Below are 16486 nucleotides of genomic sequence, written 5' to 3' on the forward strand. Positions count from 1 at the left end.
GGGGGGGGTAATTCAGTGACGCATTTGGCACAGAATGGTGGTGTTACTTTTGCATGAGCTTGTTGAGTTGTATCAGGTCATCCCCTTCCTGGCCCTATTGACTGTGGCTGGGGCATCCCCTGCCCCTTTGTTATGTGATTCTGTGGGGCGAGGAATGGCCTGGCTGCAGCTGATTGCACTGGGAGAGGGATGCGTCACTGACAGTTTTGTGTGGGCCCGGGCGAACTCTGTAAGCACGTTCTAGAACACTGTGCACCACTAGCTACCAACAAGGTGGGCGGTTGGCCCTGTCTGTGCACACTGAAGGGTATTGTTTGCAAGTAGCACCAGACAAATGTTGCGTCACCCCAACAACCGGTACGTGAATTTGTCACACATTGCGCCATTTGTAACGGATTTCTATTGAGCATGTACAAGACTCTTTATGAGTTCCAGGGATTGTGTATTCAATAGAATCTACTAATTGCACCCTTTTATCCAGTGAGACTCGGGCGGTACCAGCTGATGGTTATTGCTTTTTCTCTGCAGCATCGAGGTGGTTGGCTGATCCCCTTTTTCTGCTATCAGCTGTTTGATTTTGCCTTGACGTGTCTGCTTGCAATCAGTTCCCTCACATACCTGCCTGGCATTAAAGATTACTTGGAGCAGCTGGTAAGTTCCTCATTGTCCATGCGCGTTGTTTGTGAAGTGCTGGATTTGTTGCTGAGGCGATGGGTTAGTATTGTGTGTAATTGAATGCATTTCCACTAGACATTGAAGCTAGAGATATTCTGGATTCGATTCAAGAAAACCAAGCCGGGATTTTTTGGAATGCAGCAAAGGAACCGTTCACCAAAGGGGAAGCCGCGCCATTTTTGCTTTCATTTTCTATAGGAGCGATCATCAGAGCCTTGCGGCTGGGCAGCGCTACCGGTTATATTGGAAAGGACTGTGCCCCCTACTGAATAGTTATACAAGATTCCATACTCTGAGGCCCGGGGGAGACTTACGCGATCCGGGATCGCGTGGTCTTGCACAATGCAGGCCACGATTGCCTGAATGATTTCAATGGGGTGACATCTGCGCGGCAATCGCAGAAAAAAGGTACACGTGCCTTTTTTTTTTTCTTTTTTTTTTTTCCTGCGATACACGACGCGCGTCGGCACGGGCAGAATCGTGGCGGGAAACCGCGTGATCCGCCTGGCGCGGCTGGGGTGCCATTAGAAGATAATGGCACCCACAGCGCGATTGGTGCACCTAAGCGACTCCTGACTGCGTGGCAATCGCGCATGATTGCCGCGCGGTGAGGTGTCGCTTAGCTGTGCACCAGCCCTGAATGTGTCCTGCAAGTCCTACAGGATAAATCATGCTGGTTAAAGAAGAACTCTGGGCAGAAATTGTATTAACCCTTGCATTAAGGCTACCCATTTCAGTCACATTGCAAAGATATCCTCTCACTTCCTGTCGAGTCTGCGGGACCAGAAGTAAAGGGAAATCTCCCTACTGAGACAAAGATTGAAGAATCCATAAAAGTGAATGGGAACACCTAAAGCAGGCCTTACACTATGTGAAGTTTGGCCGGTTCTTGATGATCTGTTTGAAATTTGCACACTGGGTGTTGCTGTTGGCACCCTTTCGGCCGGGAATCCCTCAATCAGCTGATCCAAGAACCTGGTCGGAAAATCTTCCTATGAACAGAGCTGTCAGCCTGATGCCGGCTCTGTTCAGGTATTCTGACAGCGGGCGCCAGCTGCTGTCAGCCTGTGAGATGCCGGCTCCGTTCAGGTATTCTGACAGCGGGCGCCAGCTGCTGTCAGCCTGTGAGATGCCGGCTCCGTTCAGGTATTCTGACAGCGGGCGCCAGCTGCGGTCAGCCTGTGAGATGCCGGCTCCGTTCAGGTATTCTGACAGCGGGCGCCAGCTGCTTTCAGACTACAATGAAGACAGCAGGAAGTGCTGATGGAGGAATCTGTTCTACTTTTTTTTGTTCAGTCTGTGGGCTGAACGAGAAAAATTGAACCGTGTATGGCCAGCTGAAAACTCCCCAGTAGACAGTAGCAGACTTGGGAATTATGAGAGGAAAGCCTCGCTGTTGAAGTATCCAAGACTTGAAAGAAGCCAGGGACTGAAATGGCCCACCAGCCTCTCCTTATAACTAACATCACTTTTGGGTGGACTGATCCTTTAAAGTAGAACTGAAGCCAAAACTTTTGTTTTTGGCTAAGGGGGATTTATATGCTCCTGTAAGCGTTTTCTTGCCTTCTGCTTCCCTTTGGGGAGATTTCCCTCCACTTCCTGCCCAATAGCCACAGCAGGAAGTGAAGGGAAATCCTCAGAATGAATATCCCCATTAGAAGATTTCCATCTATTCCTGTTCTGGTGACAACCCAGGAACACAAACCGCAATCAAAACATGACAGGGGTTCTAATCCCTCTCCACTCTTTCCAAAACAAAGTTGAGGCTTCAGTTGCATTTAAACAGTTTGTTTTTTTCTGATGGAAACTGTTGCCTTTTCCTGAAATTGGTTTGGGGTTACATGGTCACTACGGGTTAAAGTCATTCATGATGCAGTTATATTTCTTAAGGCTGGGTTCACACCTAGGCGTATTGAATATGCGCGTTTGTCGCGCGTTTCGCGACGCACGTTTCCGTGGGCTACTTGGCTGTATCCCAATGGAAACGCGAGACCAAAACGCCCCAAAGAAGTACATGTACTTCTTTGGGCGTAGGCCGTTTTGTAGCGCGTTCAGACGGGCGGAAATACGGCAAGGTGTGAACCATACCCATAGGAAATAATGGGATTTCGGTGTTTGAGCGTTTTGCAGAGCGTTCGAACGCGCTACAAAACGTACAGGTGTGAACCACGCCTTATAGATTAATAACGGTTATTTCCCCGTCTATCATGTTTTTATATTTTAACTTTTTTGTCTGATTTGCTGTTCCCTCTGCAGCCTGAATTTCCATATAAAGATGACTTGCTGGCGATGGACTCCAGTTGTCTGCTCTTCATCGTCCTGGTTGTGGGAGCTTTCATCATCATCCTGAAGGTAAAGCGGATTAGATCTATAGACAGATTCCAGGGAGTCCCTTTGGTGAAGATTTTGGCTTGACCTTGTTATACGTTTGTCCGTCCCTGCTTCATGAATACACATAATATCCTGGGTACATGTATGGGGGGGGGGGGGCTATTATTAAACACCTCGACATTACAGGAACATGCGCAATAACGTATTACAGTAGATCTAAACCCAGCCATGTAAATCTCCTACACCTTTTATCATGTTAAAGGGTAATTCCACTTTCCCAGGTGAATTTGGGAAAGCTGCTCATGTTTCCCAATTGCTCTCCTGTCAATCGGTGACATGCAGCTGCGACTGGAGCATTCATACACAAGTTGTAAGGAGGCTGCAGGAGATCAGCATTGAGATGCATTAAAGGTTTTTTTTTCACTTTAGAGAAAGTGGGACTTTTTTGCCTAATGAGGTAGAGAGAGATGTTCTGTTGGGTTTTTCCTGCATTCTGTGTTTCCATTGAGAACATTTGCCCTCACTTCCTGTCTCTGTGACACCTGTAGGAAGAAGACGCTTTAAGACGCGACACATACCACAACAAAAAAACCTGACACATTCTAAATTTTCTAATGAATAGTTTTATATCTGTGTCCCTGCTGAGGAGTTATTTCCTCACCTCCCGTCCCAGTAATATGGAAGGGAAAGCTTCCTGACATCAGTAAAACATTGATCGATATTCCCGCTCCTTTTATAGAAACATATTTGACTGCTGTTGGTACGTTATTCGCGGTGCATTGTGTCTTGCCGTGGTTTTACTGCGATCTTTGCCACATTCCATATTTTTTTTTTTTAAAGCTTACAATGGGTTTCAGGTGCGGTCCAGTGCGTTTGCATGTGTTTGATGCGTTCCAGTGCATTTCAGACCAGACAAAATGAGACCTGCAGTATTTTTCTGGTCTGGTCTGGTCTAGAACGGACTGCGCTGGTGTGAACAGAGGCCAGAAATAGCATAGGGATTCACTAGGATGCATTTTGGGTCTGGAAACCATCTGGTCTGGTCCAGAGATGATCTGGATGTGATGTGAATGGGTCCTCAAACATTATTAGTAGCATTGCTGTGATAGAATGCAGCTGACACTTCGAGCTCCCTTCATTGGTGATCATGTGACCCAATGCCTAGGCATTCCAGAAGCACATCTGTCAGGTTCTATTAGTTACCCATACTTTTATTTCTGCAGTTATTTGCCATGTTGGGTTGATTTACTTGTATGTACCAGATCTGCGCCCTATTATGATGATGTTTAAGTTGCCTTTGACGATGGTGTAAATTAGTGTAAAGTATATTAGTGTAAAGTATATTAGTGTAAAGTATATTAGTGTAAAGTATATTAGTGTAAAGTATATTAGTGTAAAGTATATTAGTGTAACGTATATTAGTGTAACGTATATTAGTGTAACGTATATTAGTGTATTGACATAAATGCTGTTATAAATGACTCCCGCCGTGTTCTTATTCATTCTGATGAACGTGTCCTGTATGCTTTGTGTCCGCAGGCCTATCTGATTAATGTTGTGTGGAACTGCTACAAATTCATCAACAATCGAAACCTCCCTGAGATCGCAGTGTATCCTGCATTCGAAACCCCTCCACAGGTATGAGAACGCGTCCTCCTTGACTTCTTGTATGAAAGATGTAAAAAGGTGAAATGTTGTGATCTTTGGAATAGTGGCCCATCTGATACCACCCCACCTATGTCAGACTCTCGGCAGATAGTGGCCCCATAGTGTAATCCTCCTTATCTCTTGGGGCAGAGCTGGGATGGGTTATGCTGTTCAGCCACTAGGAGCTCATCTCCAATGCACCATGGAGGACTTGTCCTTGATGGACTCTGTAGCCCCCATTCATGGCGACTCATTTTTATTTTTAACTTTAAGGAGAACTATGGGGTTAAGTCCTTTTCCCCATAATTCTCCTTAGGGTAATGGGAGGACACAAACTAGCGTCCTCCCGTCACCCTAGTCTCAGTATACCACGAGCTGTAGCTCGCGGTATACTGAGACGCCACAGTATACCGCGAGCAGCTGAAGCAGATCCCGCCGATTGTGCCGGGATCCGCCCAGCTGCGTGACTGACAGCTGGCTCTGCCTATCTAGTGGCAGAGCCAGCTGTACCCGCCCCCTCCCCGGTCCGTTCCGCCAGTCAGCGCTGGAGGATTGGAGCGGGGAGGGGGGAATCCAGCCCCTCCCCTGTCACGGCAGAGAGCCGTGGCAGGATCGAGAAGTGAGCGAGTACTCACCCAAATGCTGCCGGTGCTTATCCCAAAACCAGAACTTCCTGCATCAGGAAGCCGGGAGGCGAGACCTTACCCACTGCACGACTTCCTGATTGGCTGGGAAGCAGTCTCCATGCTCTATCGTCACTTGGTGACGGGAGGGTATGGAGATGGCTTCCCGGCTAAATGGGAAGTGGGGCGGCGAGTCATTACACACACCCGGCTTCCATGCTGTAACTTTCGGTATCGTCGAGTAGCGAAAACAAAAGAATATCGGTACTCTTATTCGATACCAAACAAACGGTTTTGGTTGATCCCTATTAGATGCACGAGGCTAAGTCATTAATGGTCAAGAGTACAAACAGTGAAAATCCATAATGAGCTCTTCAATACCTGTATACAGGGGACCACATTAATGGCATAAAGTCCCAATGTCATCCCCATGCTCGCTAAAGACCTGCAGATACATGTTCTTGTTTCCCTAACAGCTGAGGAATATAACAGTAAACATAGAGGGGGGGACTTATCAAAACTGGAGCTGATAGAATCTGGAGCCCATGGCAACCAATCGGCTTCTCTCTTCCGTTTGCTCAAGTATGATTTGAAAATGAGACAGAGAAGCTGATTGGTTGCAGTGCAAATCTGCTCCATTTTGTCTGCTTCAGTTTTTATACGCCTCCCCCCGCCCAGAGTATTTGAAGGCAAAAACCAGAACTAAGATGGGAATAAAAAGAAAAAGGAAATAAATGAAAGAAAAAGAACTATTGGGGGAAATGGACCCAAACAGGTCCTCCCCAACTCACCCGGGAAAAACTGCCGCTGCCGTCCTATATTTGAAGGCACAAGCTGTGGGGCTGTCCTTGTACGTCTCTGCTTGGAAGGTTGGAGTCCCTGGCTGCTTCCTTGGTCAGGAGCCAAGGGTAAGGGCTCTGGAGCTGGCACCTTCAAATATAAGTCAGCAGTTGCAGCTTCCAGATGTTACCCGGAGAAGTTGCTTTTGCTGAGTTGGTAGATCTCGAGTCTTCTGATCCACTAAGGCCGGGAAGTAGAGACAGCCACCTTGCATCGCGAGTATAGCAACCAGACCAATTCCAGTGCCTTGTTAGTTTGAATCTGTGACTTGTAGTCTGTGTATGAACGTTTGTGATTTGTGGTGGATTATGGAGGACTATGTATGTGATTTGTGGTGGATTATGGTGGACTATGTATGTGATTTGTGGTGGATTATGGTGGACTATGTATGTGATTTGTGGTGGATTATGGTGGACTATGTATATGATTTGTGGTGGATTATGGTGGACTATGTATATGATTTGTGGTGGATTATGGTGGATTACGTTTGTGATTTGTGGTGCTGACTACTCTGAACTCTTGCAGTACATCTTGCCTACGTATGAGATGGCCATAAAGATGCCAGAGAAGGAGAAGGACCCTCCACCTCCATACATCCAGACCAGCGAAGCCTCATAACCTCGTCTGATGTGTCTTTTCATACCGCTGAATGGAGAGCCCGAGTTTTCCCATCATGGTTCTGCTCATCCCACATGATAATGATTAAACCGAGACCTTATTTTTATATAACACGACGCTTCTATTGCCTTACTCTTACAATGAGAAAGAACGACTATTACTTCTGACAATCTCTTATTTGATTCTAGTTTACATGAGTAGTAGTATTTTTGTTGGGGGGTGTAAAGACAATTAGGGGAACTTTTTATTATATTTCAACTTTTGTTGTTTTTTTTTTTTTGTGTTGCGATATTTGCTTTGTTGTCTTTTCATGCCTTAACCCTGTCCCTTCCGGACTGCTATGCTCCATATTGCTGGCAATGCATTGGTGTTCCACCCAGCAGTGAGGGCATACACCAAGAAAGTATTTTCTTGAGTAAAATTTAAAATAAAAAGGAAAAAAAACCCCATTTAGTTGGGAGTGTGTTTGTTGTTTTACAGAATGCCGCTGTGCTCGCGGAACTTCTCACTTGTCTGTCATCTGAGATTTTTTGATTAATAAATTTGTCTTAAAATCTTCTGGAGTGTTTGTCTTCCTGGACGATCCGTTCTCTACGTATCATGGTGGTGTGTGATATCCATTCCATTAAAAGCTGTTCAATGTTCGGGGACAATTTAAAGGGAACATATGTTTCCGAAAAAAAATTCTAACATTTTTTTTTTCCTAAACTTCTTTTTTTTTTTTTTTCTTAAATTCCTTCTGTGATTGCTAAATATTTATTAGCCGCATTGGCCACTTCCAGCGAACCTGACCGTGCAACAGAAAGCTGCATCCGGTTTAGTGTTCCATCGTTGTTCTGGGACAGTTATTCAGAACTGTATCATAGGGCTGCAACAACTAATCGACATAATCGATTATTGAAAAAGTTGTCAACTTTTTCAATAATCGATTAATCGGCTTCCGATCAGTTGGCCTTGTTTACAGCTCCACACGCTGTGCGCCGCACCTCCTCCCCACCTCACGCTCGCCGCTGCCAGACCCGCTCGCATCCACGCTCCACACACCACACCTCCTCCCCGCCTCACATTTCCTGCCCATCCACGATCGGCAAGGCACGCGGGGAGATGTAGTAAGGAGGAGCAGGGGTGGGGGGATGACAGCAAAAATCTGGGTCTGAACGTGCGAATTGTGGCCGTCAGCGACTAGTCAATGTTAGGGCAGAACGGAGAGTGGCAAGACTGGTACAAGACAACAGAAGGGCAACAGTGCAGTATCAGATTCCTCGCATCACCTTTCACCATCTCGTGGAGTCATCTCGTGGCCCAACGAAGTACTGATGGGGTGGTCATAATAATTCTGCCACTCAGTGTATATCTTGCAGCACTCCTTACCGGATTTGTTGTAAATTACAAGTGGGTGCTAGCGGTGACCACGGGTGCACCGTGCGAAAATGTGAAGTAGAAAAGGATGTCACCAGCACACCGAGCTCTAGTGTTCAGAGAGCCCTCAATCTCTTTTTCGGCAGCCTCTGTTATAAATCCTCTATACTGAGTGTTCCTGTTCATTCATAACATGAGGACAGAGTGTGTTTTACTATATCTACAATCATGAATGAACAGGAGGGGATGTAGATCACTCCCATTCATTCATAATTGAGGATATAGTAACCATACTCTGTCCTCAATTATGTACAAACACTCAGCGATCAGTGACTGTTTGTACCGCTCTATCCTGGATCGGCTGTCACAGGAGGCAGAGCAGGTGGTGTTGGGAGAAGAGCTCAGTCTATTTTGACAGCTGACTCCTCCCCCTCACTGCTGGTTTGGCCTCCTGTGACAGCTGTCTCTGCCCACACACTGCTCTCCATCCTGATTGGTCAGAGGAGGCTGTGGGAGGAGAGGCACGGCCTCTTGTGGCACTCCGGGTGTTCACAGTGCTCTCCTCCCCTCACCGCTCGGCCTGCTGTGCTCTGCCAGAGGGGACACAGAGCAGCGCCCAGTGTGGAGGGGGGAAACCAGGCATACACCGCAATTTTGGCAAAATCCCGAAAGTGCCATTTTCGGACGATATGTTTCGGCAATTTCGGTGCGTCCCTAGTTTTTGATAATTTTTCCAGCCTTCATTTTTAAAGCGATATTAAAGTCAAAAAGGTGTTTAAGCTATTTTAAATGCTGATGCAATCACTTACAATCGATGAGCTTCCTGCAGAATCAACTGGCCCTGATATCCGGTTTTAGGGTGACTCCTTTCCCTTGCAAGGCCCTATGGAGCCACCCTTGTGTGTGCTAGTAAGCTGTGTGTGTGTGTCTCCACAAACATGGGCACAGCAAGGTAAGTCATTCCTCTCTCATCCTTCCTTCCTCCTACCTTCTCCAAGCTAGTAGATGGACGACTGCTGGATCTGCTCCATTCCTTGTGATCTTGTACTGGACAGGAAGTTCAGAGAAGCTGAGCTGAAAGAGCTGGAGCTGTTTGGAAACATAATGACTAAGTGCTTGGACGAAAATGTAAAGAAATAGTTTGCTGGGCCATGTGTATTTGATTTGGATTATTTATTTTTAAAAAATTAGGTTAATACTTCTTTAAACATAAAGATTTGTAAACTATAAAAATAAAATCTCCATATTAATATATATAAATTGATACTTTATCACACAGCGATGTAGTGTCTTAGTCCGTAGGGTTCAGTATTGAGTTGGCCCACCCTTTGCAGCTATAACAGCTTCAACTCTTCTGGGAAGGCGTCCACAAGGTTTAGGAGTGTGTCTATGGGAATGTTGGACCATTTGTGAGGTCAGGTACTGATGTTGGGGGAGAAGGCCGGGCTCACAGTCTCCGCTCTAATTCATCCCAAAGGTGTTCTATTGGGTTGGGGTCAGGACTCTGTGCAGGCCAGTCAAGTTCCTCCACCCCAAACTCCCCCATCCATGTCTTTATGGACCTTGCTTTGTGGTGGACTGGTGCACAGTCATGTTGGAACAGGAAGGGGCCGTCCCCAAACTCCTCCCACAAAGTTGGGAGCATGAAATTGTCCAAAATGTCTTGGTGTGCTGATGCCTTAGAGGAGAACTATGAGGTGAGTGCTTTTCACTCACCTCATAGTTCTAGCCGACCTGTGACAATGAGACTGTCACAGGTCGGCTCAGTAGATCGGGAGGTGAGCGAACACATACCGGCGTTCTCTCACTTCTCGATCTCTCTGCCGTGACAGGGGAGGGGCTGGATTCCCTGCTCCGATCCTCCAGCGCTGACTGGCAGAACGGGAGGGGGCGGGTACAGCGGGCTCTGTGTAATGTGCCTGGGTTCTAGGACTGGAGAATGGATCACAGCTGCGGAATTGAGGCTAGGGTTAGGTATGGCAATCAGGCTCGAACCCCAGGCGTCTCTGTCAATCTTAACGGAGAGTGAGGGGTTCTTGCATCATCTGCCACAAATGAGGAGTGTAGGTATAAACCATATAGTGGTATTTCAGTTCATAACACCATGGGTCAGGATACACAAAGGTAGATACAAGGAACTAGATAACAGGTCTAATGCAGGGTTATGATTTGGCACAAATGTTAACAGGAATAAATGATGAAGCCAGTGTTGAAGCGTATAGCAGTGGACCCTTTGCCAGAGGGGTTAGAGTGACAGACAGTCCAGCAAGCTAAGTGCCAATCCCCCTCCAGTACAATACTTGCAGTTGGCAGCAGGCAGGATAGAGGAAACACGAGATCCAGCAGTAAGAAGGCTCCTGGCATCTGTAGGGCATCAAGCTCAATAGTGGAACGCTTCCATAGCGTTCACAAGAGCTATTTATAGTCCGCGAACGCGGAAGTGATACCGGCCGTGACCACGGTGGAGAGCAGGGAACCTCCCCCTCTGAGAGGTAAGCGCCCTGCGTGACGCGGCCGATGCGTTCCACGTTGGAACGCAGACGGCTCACGGCAGGCAAGGATGTTACACTCTGCCTTTAGATAGGCAGAGCAAGCTGTCAGTCACACAGCTGGGCGAATCCCGGCATAATTGTTGGGATCCTCTTCAGCTGCAGCGTCTCAGTATACCGCGAGCAGCAGCTCGCAGTATACTGAGCTTAGGGTGACGGGAGGACGCTAACATTTCAAGTGCCGCAAAAGCACTATGTTACCAAGGGGGATCAGACTACAAGGCAACATCTCCGATTCTTCATGTAGTAAAGTATTTTCCTTACAATTCTGCTGCTCCCCTTAGTGATGGGCCTGCCTTCCTGTTTCAGGGTGGCTCCTCCCCCTTGCAGGGTTGTATGGAGCCACCCTCCTTTCAGGAGCACTCCTAGGATCAGATTACAAGTCATCATGTCTGATTCTTCATGTAGTATAGTTGTCCTTTCCCTCTGATTCTGCTGGTCCCCCTTAGTGATTGGCCTGCCTTCCTGTTTCAGGGTCCTATGGAGCCACCCTTCTTTCAGGAGCACTCCCGGGATCAGACTTCCTATGCTGACTTGCACAGGCAGCCTGAGAGAAGAACCCACAAAAGAAACTCCTGTTCACCTCCTCCAATGAAATTGATGGCGGCTTCCGAGGGGCTGCCTGATGAGTCCCTGTCAATCACTTCCTTTGGAGGAGGAGCAGAGGCGTGCCTTGGTGTGTAATCTGGGCTGTCAGTGCAGGTAGGCGCAGGCAGCGTCTAGACCTTAGGCAGTTTTTATGAATGCTGGAGCACGCATGTGCGTTGAATTATGGGACATGTAGTCCCAAGCTTTGTTATGAGTGCACGCTTCCCCACCTGGAATTTCAGGGAACCAATGCTGCAAAATAGCCAAGAAGTAATTGCGGACATTGCTGAACGCAATCATTTACTGCGATGTGCTAATTCACCCCAAACCGCCGTGTCTCTGATGAAACGCACGGGGGCTTCACTACTACTTTAGATCGTTTCGTAGCAAGAGAATTAAATTGCCAGTGTAGCCCAAGGCCATAGATGAGACTTAGGGCTTGTTCACACCAAATGCGGACCAGATCTGCATGAGTTTCTGCACACGCAGTGCAGTGTGTTTTGCCGCGTTCCGTTTTTTTTTAACCTAAAATGGGCTTTCAGTGCGTTCCAGGGCATTTGCATGCGTTCCAGAGCAGGAAAAATAGGGCTTGCTGCAGTTTTTTTTTTACATGCTCTGGAACTAAACGCTGCGGTGTGAACTAGAGCCCAAAATACCATTGGAATACATTGGACGCAGTTTTGAGCCGTTCTGTAACTGCTCTGCTCCTGGAACGCGCTTCGTGTGAACTAGCCCTGAGCGTTTTACATTGAAAGTCACAAAAGACTTCTCAGCCTCTCCCCAGCCTGAAATGGCTGATCACTGAGAACAATAAGTTCCATTCTTCAGCACAGAAAATGTTAGCGGCGTGTGAAATACTTCATGTGGTTTTTTTGGTTGTTTTTTATTTGCAAAGCTCTTGTTTGGGTCTATGGCTCTGTAAGGGTCATTCTCCTTGCACACATATTGGGATGTTAGGTTTTGGGAGGCACAGGATTGGTTTTCCACTGGTGCACAGAACTCAGGAAGAATGGGCGGAGCTTCCGATGGTCAGTGCTGGGTTACTAGACACCTGGCAGTCAGCTTTCTGCATACACTATCTGTCTTTGTAGGCACTTTGCAGAGAGAATCCGTGTCTGTGTGTGCTCGGCAGCATGAATCCCTTGCTGAGCCGAGCTGTGCCCTTTGTGTTTGTCTTTCTGCTGGTGGCTGTTCATGGGACTTATTACAGGATGTATGGATACCCGATACAAAGGAGCTACATCTTCCCTGCTCCTCCTCTGGTCCATGGCAGTGCAGTGCTCCCAGTGCCCAGACCCGGTGTGTTGGCCAGTCCTCCGCATGTTGGCAATGTTCGTCCCAAGCCGGACACCAGGACACTACAAGTGAACCAACCCGCAGGTAGGAGAACCGAGCCTTGATTGTGATTTTGTGATGGTTCGGAGACAAGATGTCATCAGCACACCCAGATATGTGTCCAAATAACGTCCTTTATTGATGCATATTGTCACCGATGGCCAATCTTTGCCATCCTTGTGACCAGATACATCAATAAAGGACATTTGGACACATACCTGGGTGTGCTGGTGACACCTTGTCTCTAGGTTTTATTTGGAGTGGTCATTTCAGCACCTATCTCATATAGGGGTGTACCGGTAAGGAGTCCGGTGGGATACCTATGATGACTGTTATGGTTGCTGCAAGTCAAAACAGCCCAGATGATAAGAGGCTTGCCAGTTATTCATTGGGTTGGCCCTAATTTTTTTTAAATCTCGCCCCCCAGTGTCCTCAGCCTGCTGTGTCCAAATTATAAAAATGTTACCAGATGGAGAATTCGGTGCAAGACTCTAATTCTATTTCATTATCGTTTCAGCTGGTGCCATGCCAAAACTCAACCCGGTCTCCTCTTATCAGGTAGAGTTGTTGGCAACCTGAGACGTCAGGCAGAACTTCATAGGAAGCTCGGTCTTTGTGCAACCATTTCTGTTAATGCCCTCACAAAGGGAACCTGCAACCCGGTCACCAAGGAATTTGATCTTTAACATTTGGCCATAAAATTCATTCAAAGCCAACACACCCAACTAATCCTTGGCGGTTGTGCCAAAATGGTTGTGCAACACCAGGCTTCTAAGTTGTTTGGTATGGAAATGGACCGCATTACATTAAAAGCTTTATATTCTTTGCATTCAATGCAAGGCACTAGAGGATTGACTGACCCAATGGCTTCCTACACCTTTCACAATCTGCAACCGATAAATCCCTGAGCTCCCAGCTATGCCCACCTCGTGCTGGTGTACCCTACATGTAGGACTTGCCCTCCATATTCTAGTTTTAATTTACCTTTCATTGCAGAGAAAATGTAGTTCTGGAATTCCTGAGAAACCTTACAAATCAGTAAATGAGTTCCAGTTCCTCAGTGTCATCCCACTAAAATATTAGTCTTGGATGAAGTGACCTCTTACATCATCTGAGACGTTCAAACCAGCCACTTCCATTCTTGGCTTGACTTACTTCTGGCAGCTGTATGTATTACGAAGTAGAAATGCTGGTTTGTTAACCACATGGGTGTAAAAACGCAACAAGTTTTCTACTCTCCAAATGTAGTCACCATAGACACTTGGGGGTGATAATGCTCTGAACTATTTTCAGTGGTGCCCAAGCGTTGTGTGGCCCCATAGACTTCAATGGGAGCACCTAAAAAAAATGTGAAAAGAGCATTTTTCATGCAATTTTGCACTTAACAAACATTTCCGCCTCCTTGTAACTAGCTTTCCATTGGCTAAAGCCAGAACTCTCAAGACTGAAAAAGCCTAAACACACTCAAAAAGATTTGGCTGAAAATGTTCACGCTCAAGTGTGAATGGGGCTTGCAAGTCTCACAATGAACCCCTATGTCCCCAAATACTGTGGGACCCATCCAGTCCTCATGGACACATAACTACACAGACGCACTTCCATGCACAATACTGGAACCTGTAAAGGTAGTGCTGTAAGTGCACTGTACCCTTTGTATTCTATATATATATATATAGAATACAGACACAAAAATATTTATAGGGTTATTCACAGAAGGGTGAAGAGTTTGGAGAAGGCAGGAGAAGGGAACAATCTAGGACAACCTCGCTGAAGTGGAAAGTGAGCTGAATTGGAGAATGTTTCCATATCAGCTATGTTGTCCCAGATTGTTCCCTTCTCCTGCCTTCTCCAAACTCTTCACCCTTTTGTGAATAACCCTGTTAAACTTAGTTTCTATGGTTGTCCCTGGATGGAAACCGATTTCTCTACAGAAGTAACTGGGCATCCTTCTCCAATTTTTTTTTTAAAATAAAATTTGAACCCCTCTAGCAGGACTTAAAGCGAGACGAGATAAACCATCAGCTTGTATTCATCCCTAAGGTTTTGTATGTGGACAACTTAAAGGGCAATGTCACACATTACTGATATTTCAGGTTATAGATGGATGACACCAAGTCAGGGACTCCAACTGGCTCTCTTGTTGCTCCACCATTAGAAGGACCATTAGAAGGACCATTAGATGACCATTAGAAGGACCATTAGAAGCTGGGAAGGAGCTCACTGTGTTGGTCTTTTTTGTTGTTTTGTTTTAGTTGTGTACAATGCAACAAAAGTTGTATAACCTCTTGTAGCATCCCTAACCTGGATGGTAATTTGCCAAAACTGCATGCACCCAAACAGTTTTAGATGGCCTGAGCCAAAAATAATCACTATATGTGCACAATCCTTGTACACACCACACAAAGGCATCGCCACTAATTAGCTGTAAAGTTTTAGCTAAACTATTGGAAGCTAATTTGTGGTTGCTATCGGTTATTACACATTGTTGTTGTTGTTGGAGCTGTGGTCATGAATTAAAATAGAAATTGGCAGGAACCCAAAAGAGCCAGCCAGCGATCACCTTTTTTTGTTCCGACTGCCACAAACTGAAAATAATAATAATAAAATATAAATGATAAATGATAATAATTATTAGTAGTAGTAGTATTACATTATAATATACAAATATTTGTATAGATGAAAGGTGAAATTCTATTGCTGCTGCTGTTTATTAAACAGCATTGCTCTTTGAATGAGCTGCATTATTTATTGTACAGTGCTGCAAAATATGTTGATGCAGATGTAACTTACATCAACCAGTGGCCATTTATATTTCATTGATCTGACTACATTAACCTGACAACCAATTTGCTGTTATATGGGTTATTGCTTCTCACATTACCATTGCTTCTGGCACTGCCCTTTTACATATTCCAATATGTCCAGTGGAATAATACGAGTAGTATTACCACCCCAAAACAGTTTACAGACTAGATTGTACATTATTACATTAAAGGGCAGTAACAAATATGTTTCTATCCATTGCCATTAGCCTGTACTGCAATATTTATCATTTTGGACTTCAGATATAAAGTTGTGTCACTCTAATCCGAGTCTTTTGTCTTTAGTAGGATTTAATGGTGATTTTTTATTTTTTTTTAGCATTTATTAAACATATTGTTAAGATTTAGCCCCCCCCCCCCCTCCCCCCAGCGTGACACCTATACTGGAGGGGAATGAGCACAAAATCTCGGCTTTTTTGCAGACATGTTGCAATTAATTTCTAATGGCATCCCAAATGCGCCCACCACAGCACGTGTCTTGTAGCAAAACTGCCATGCATTTTGGTGCGGTGTGTAGACAGTCCATAAACAATATATCATATTTATAACATTATTTTTGGCAGCCCAGAAATTAGATGTTCTTCCATTGTTACAACATTGTGTACCTAAGAGTGGGAACTCAGCACTGATGGTCTGTGATGTTGTGTTTATATAAAATTCCACACATTTCTTTCTTATTTGGATGTGTTCTACGTTTTGTGCTGAGCCAGAGACGTACAGGAATAATAGGCAGCAATAAAATGCATTCAAGAAGTGTCAGGGGCAGAGAATGAGCCGATTGTGTGAACAGATGCAGACAGTGAGCCTCACAAGAGCCAAGTTTCCTTCTAAAGACAAATGTTTACATTGAGCTGGAAAGGCAAAAACACGGATGATAGATAGCAGAGCTCTGAGCAAGGAACACCATTTGGATAATGCAGCTCCCAAAGGTCCCTCCAATACCAGCCTGGTGGGAACCAACTTGCTGGTTAAGATGGGGTTTTTTTTGGGCTGCCCTGGTAGTAGAGAGCCTGCAGGAATATTATATGCATAAAGTATGTAATCAGGACCGCATTTACTCTTTCTGCTGCACCAATGCCAGGTTCCTCAATGCGCCCCC

At 45.8% G+C, this 16486-nt stretch overlaps 2 protein-coding genes across 2 annotated transcripts in view; both read left to right on the plus strand.

Annotated features, from left to right (window-relative positions):
- The window catches only part of LAPTM4A (lysosomal protein transmembrane 4 alpha), a 38713-nt gene extending 31552 nt beyond the window's left edge, over positions 1-7161 (plus strand). Inside the window, exons 4-7 of the mRNA XM_018559888.1 lie at positions 529-651; positions 2932-3027; positions 4546-4644; positions 6642-7161. Of these exons, the coding sequence (XP_018415390.1) occupies positions 529-651; positions 2932-3027; positions 4546-4644; positions 6642-6734 (411 nt within the window). The 3' untranslated portion in view covers positions 6735-7161. The remainder of the gene's footprint in view (positions 1-528; positions 652-2931; positions 3028-4545; positions 4645-6641) is intronic.
- Positions 7162-12363: 5202 nt separating this feature from the next.
- MATN3 (matrilin 3) overlaps positions 12364-16486 on the plus strand; it is a 27161-nt gene continuing 23038 nt past the window's right edge. Inside the window, exon 1 of the mRNA XM_018559885.1 lies at positions 12364-12610. Within this exon, the coding sequence (XP_018415387.1) occupies positions 12364-12610 (247 nt within the window). The remainder of the gene's footprint in view (positions 12611-16486) is intronic.

The sequence above is a fragment of the Nanorana parkeri genome, unplaced genomic scaffold, assembly GCF_000935625.1.
Source record: "Nanorana parkeri isolate BGI_ZX_2015 unplaced genomic scaffold, ASM93562v1 scaffold419, whole genome shotgun sequence".
In the NCBI taxonomy this organism is placed as follows: Eukaryota; Metazoa; Chordata; class Amphibia; order Anura; family Dicroglossidae; genus Nanorana; species Nanorana parkeri.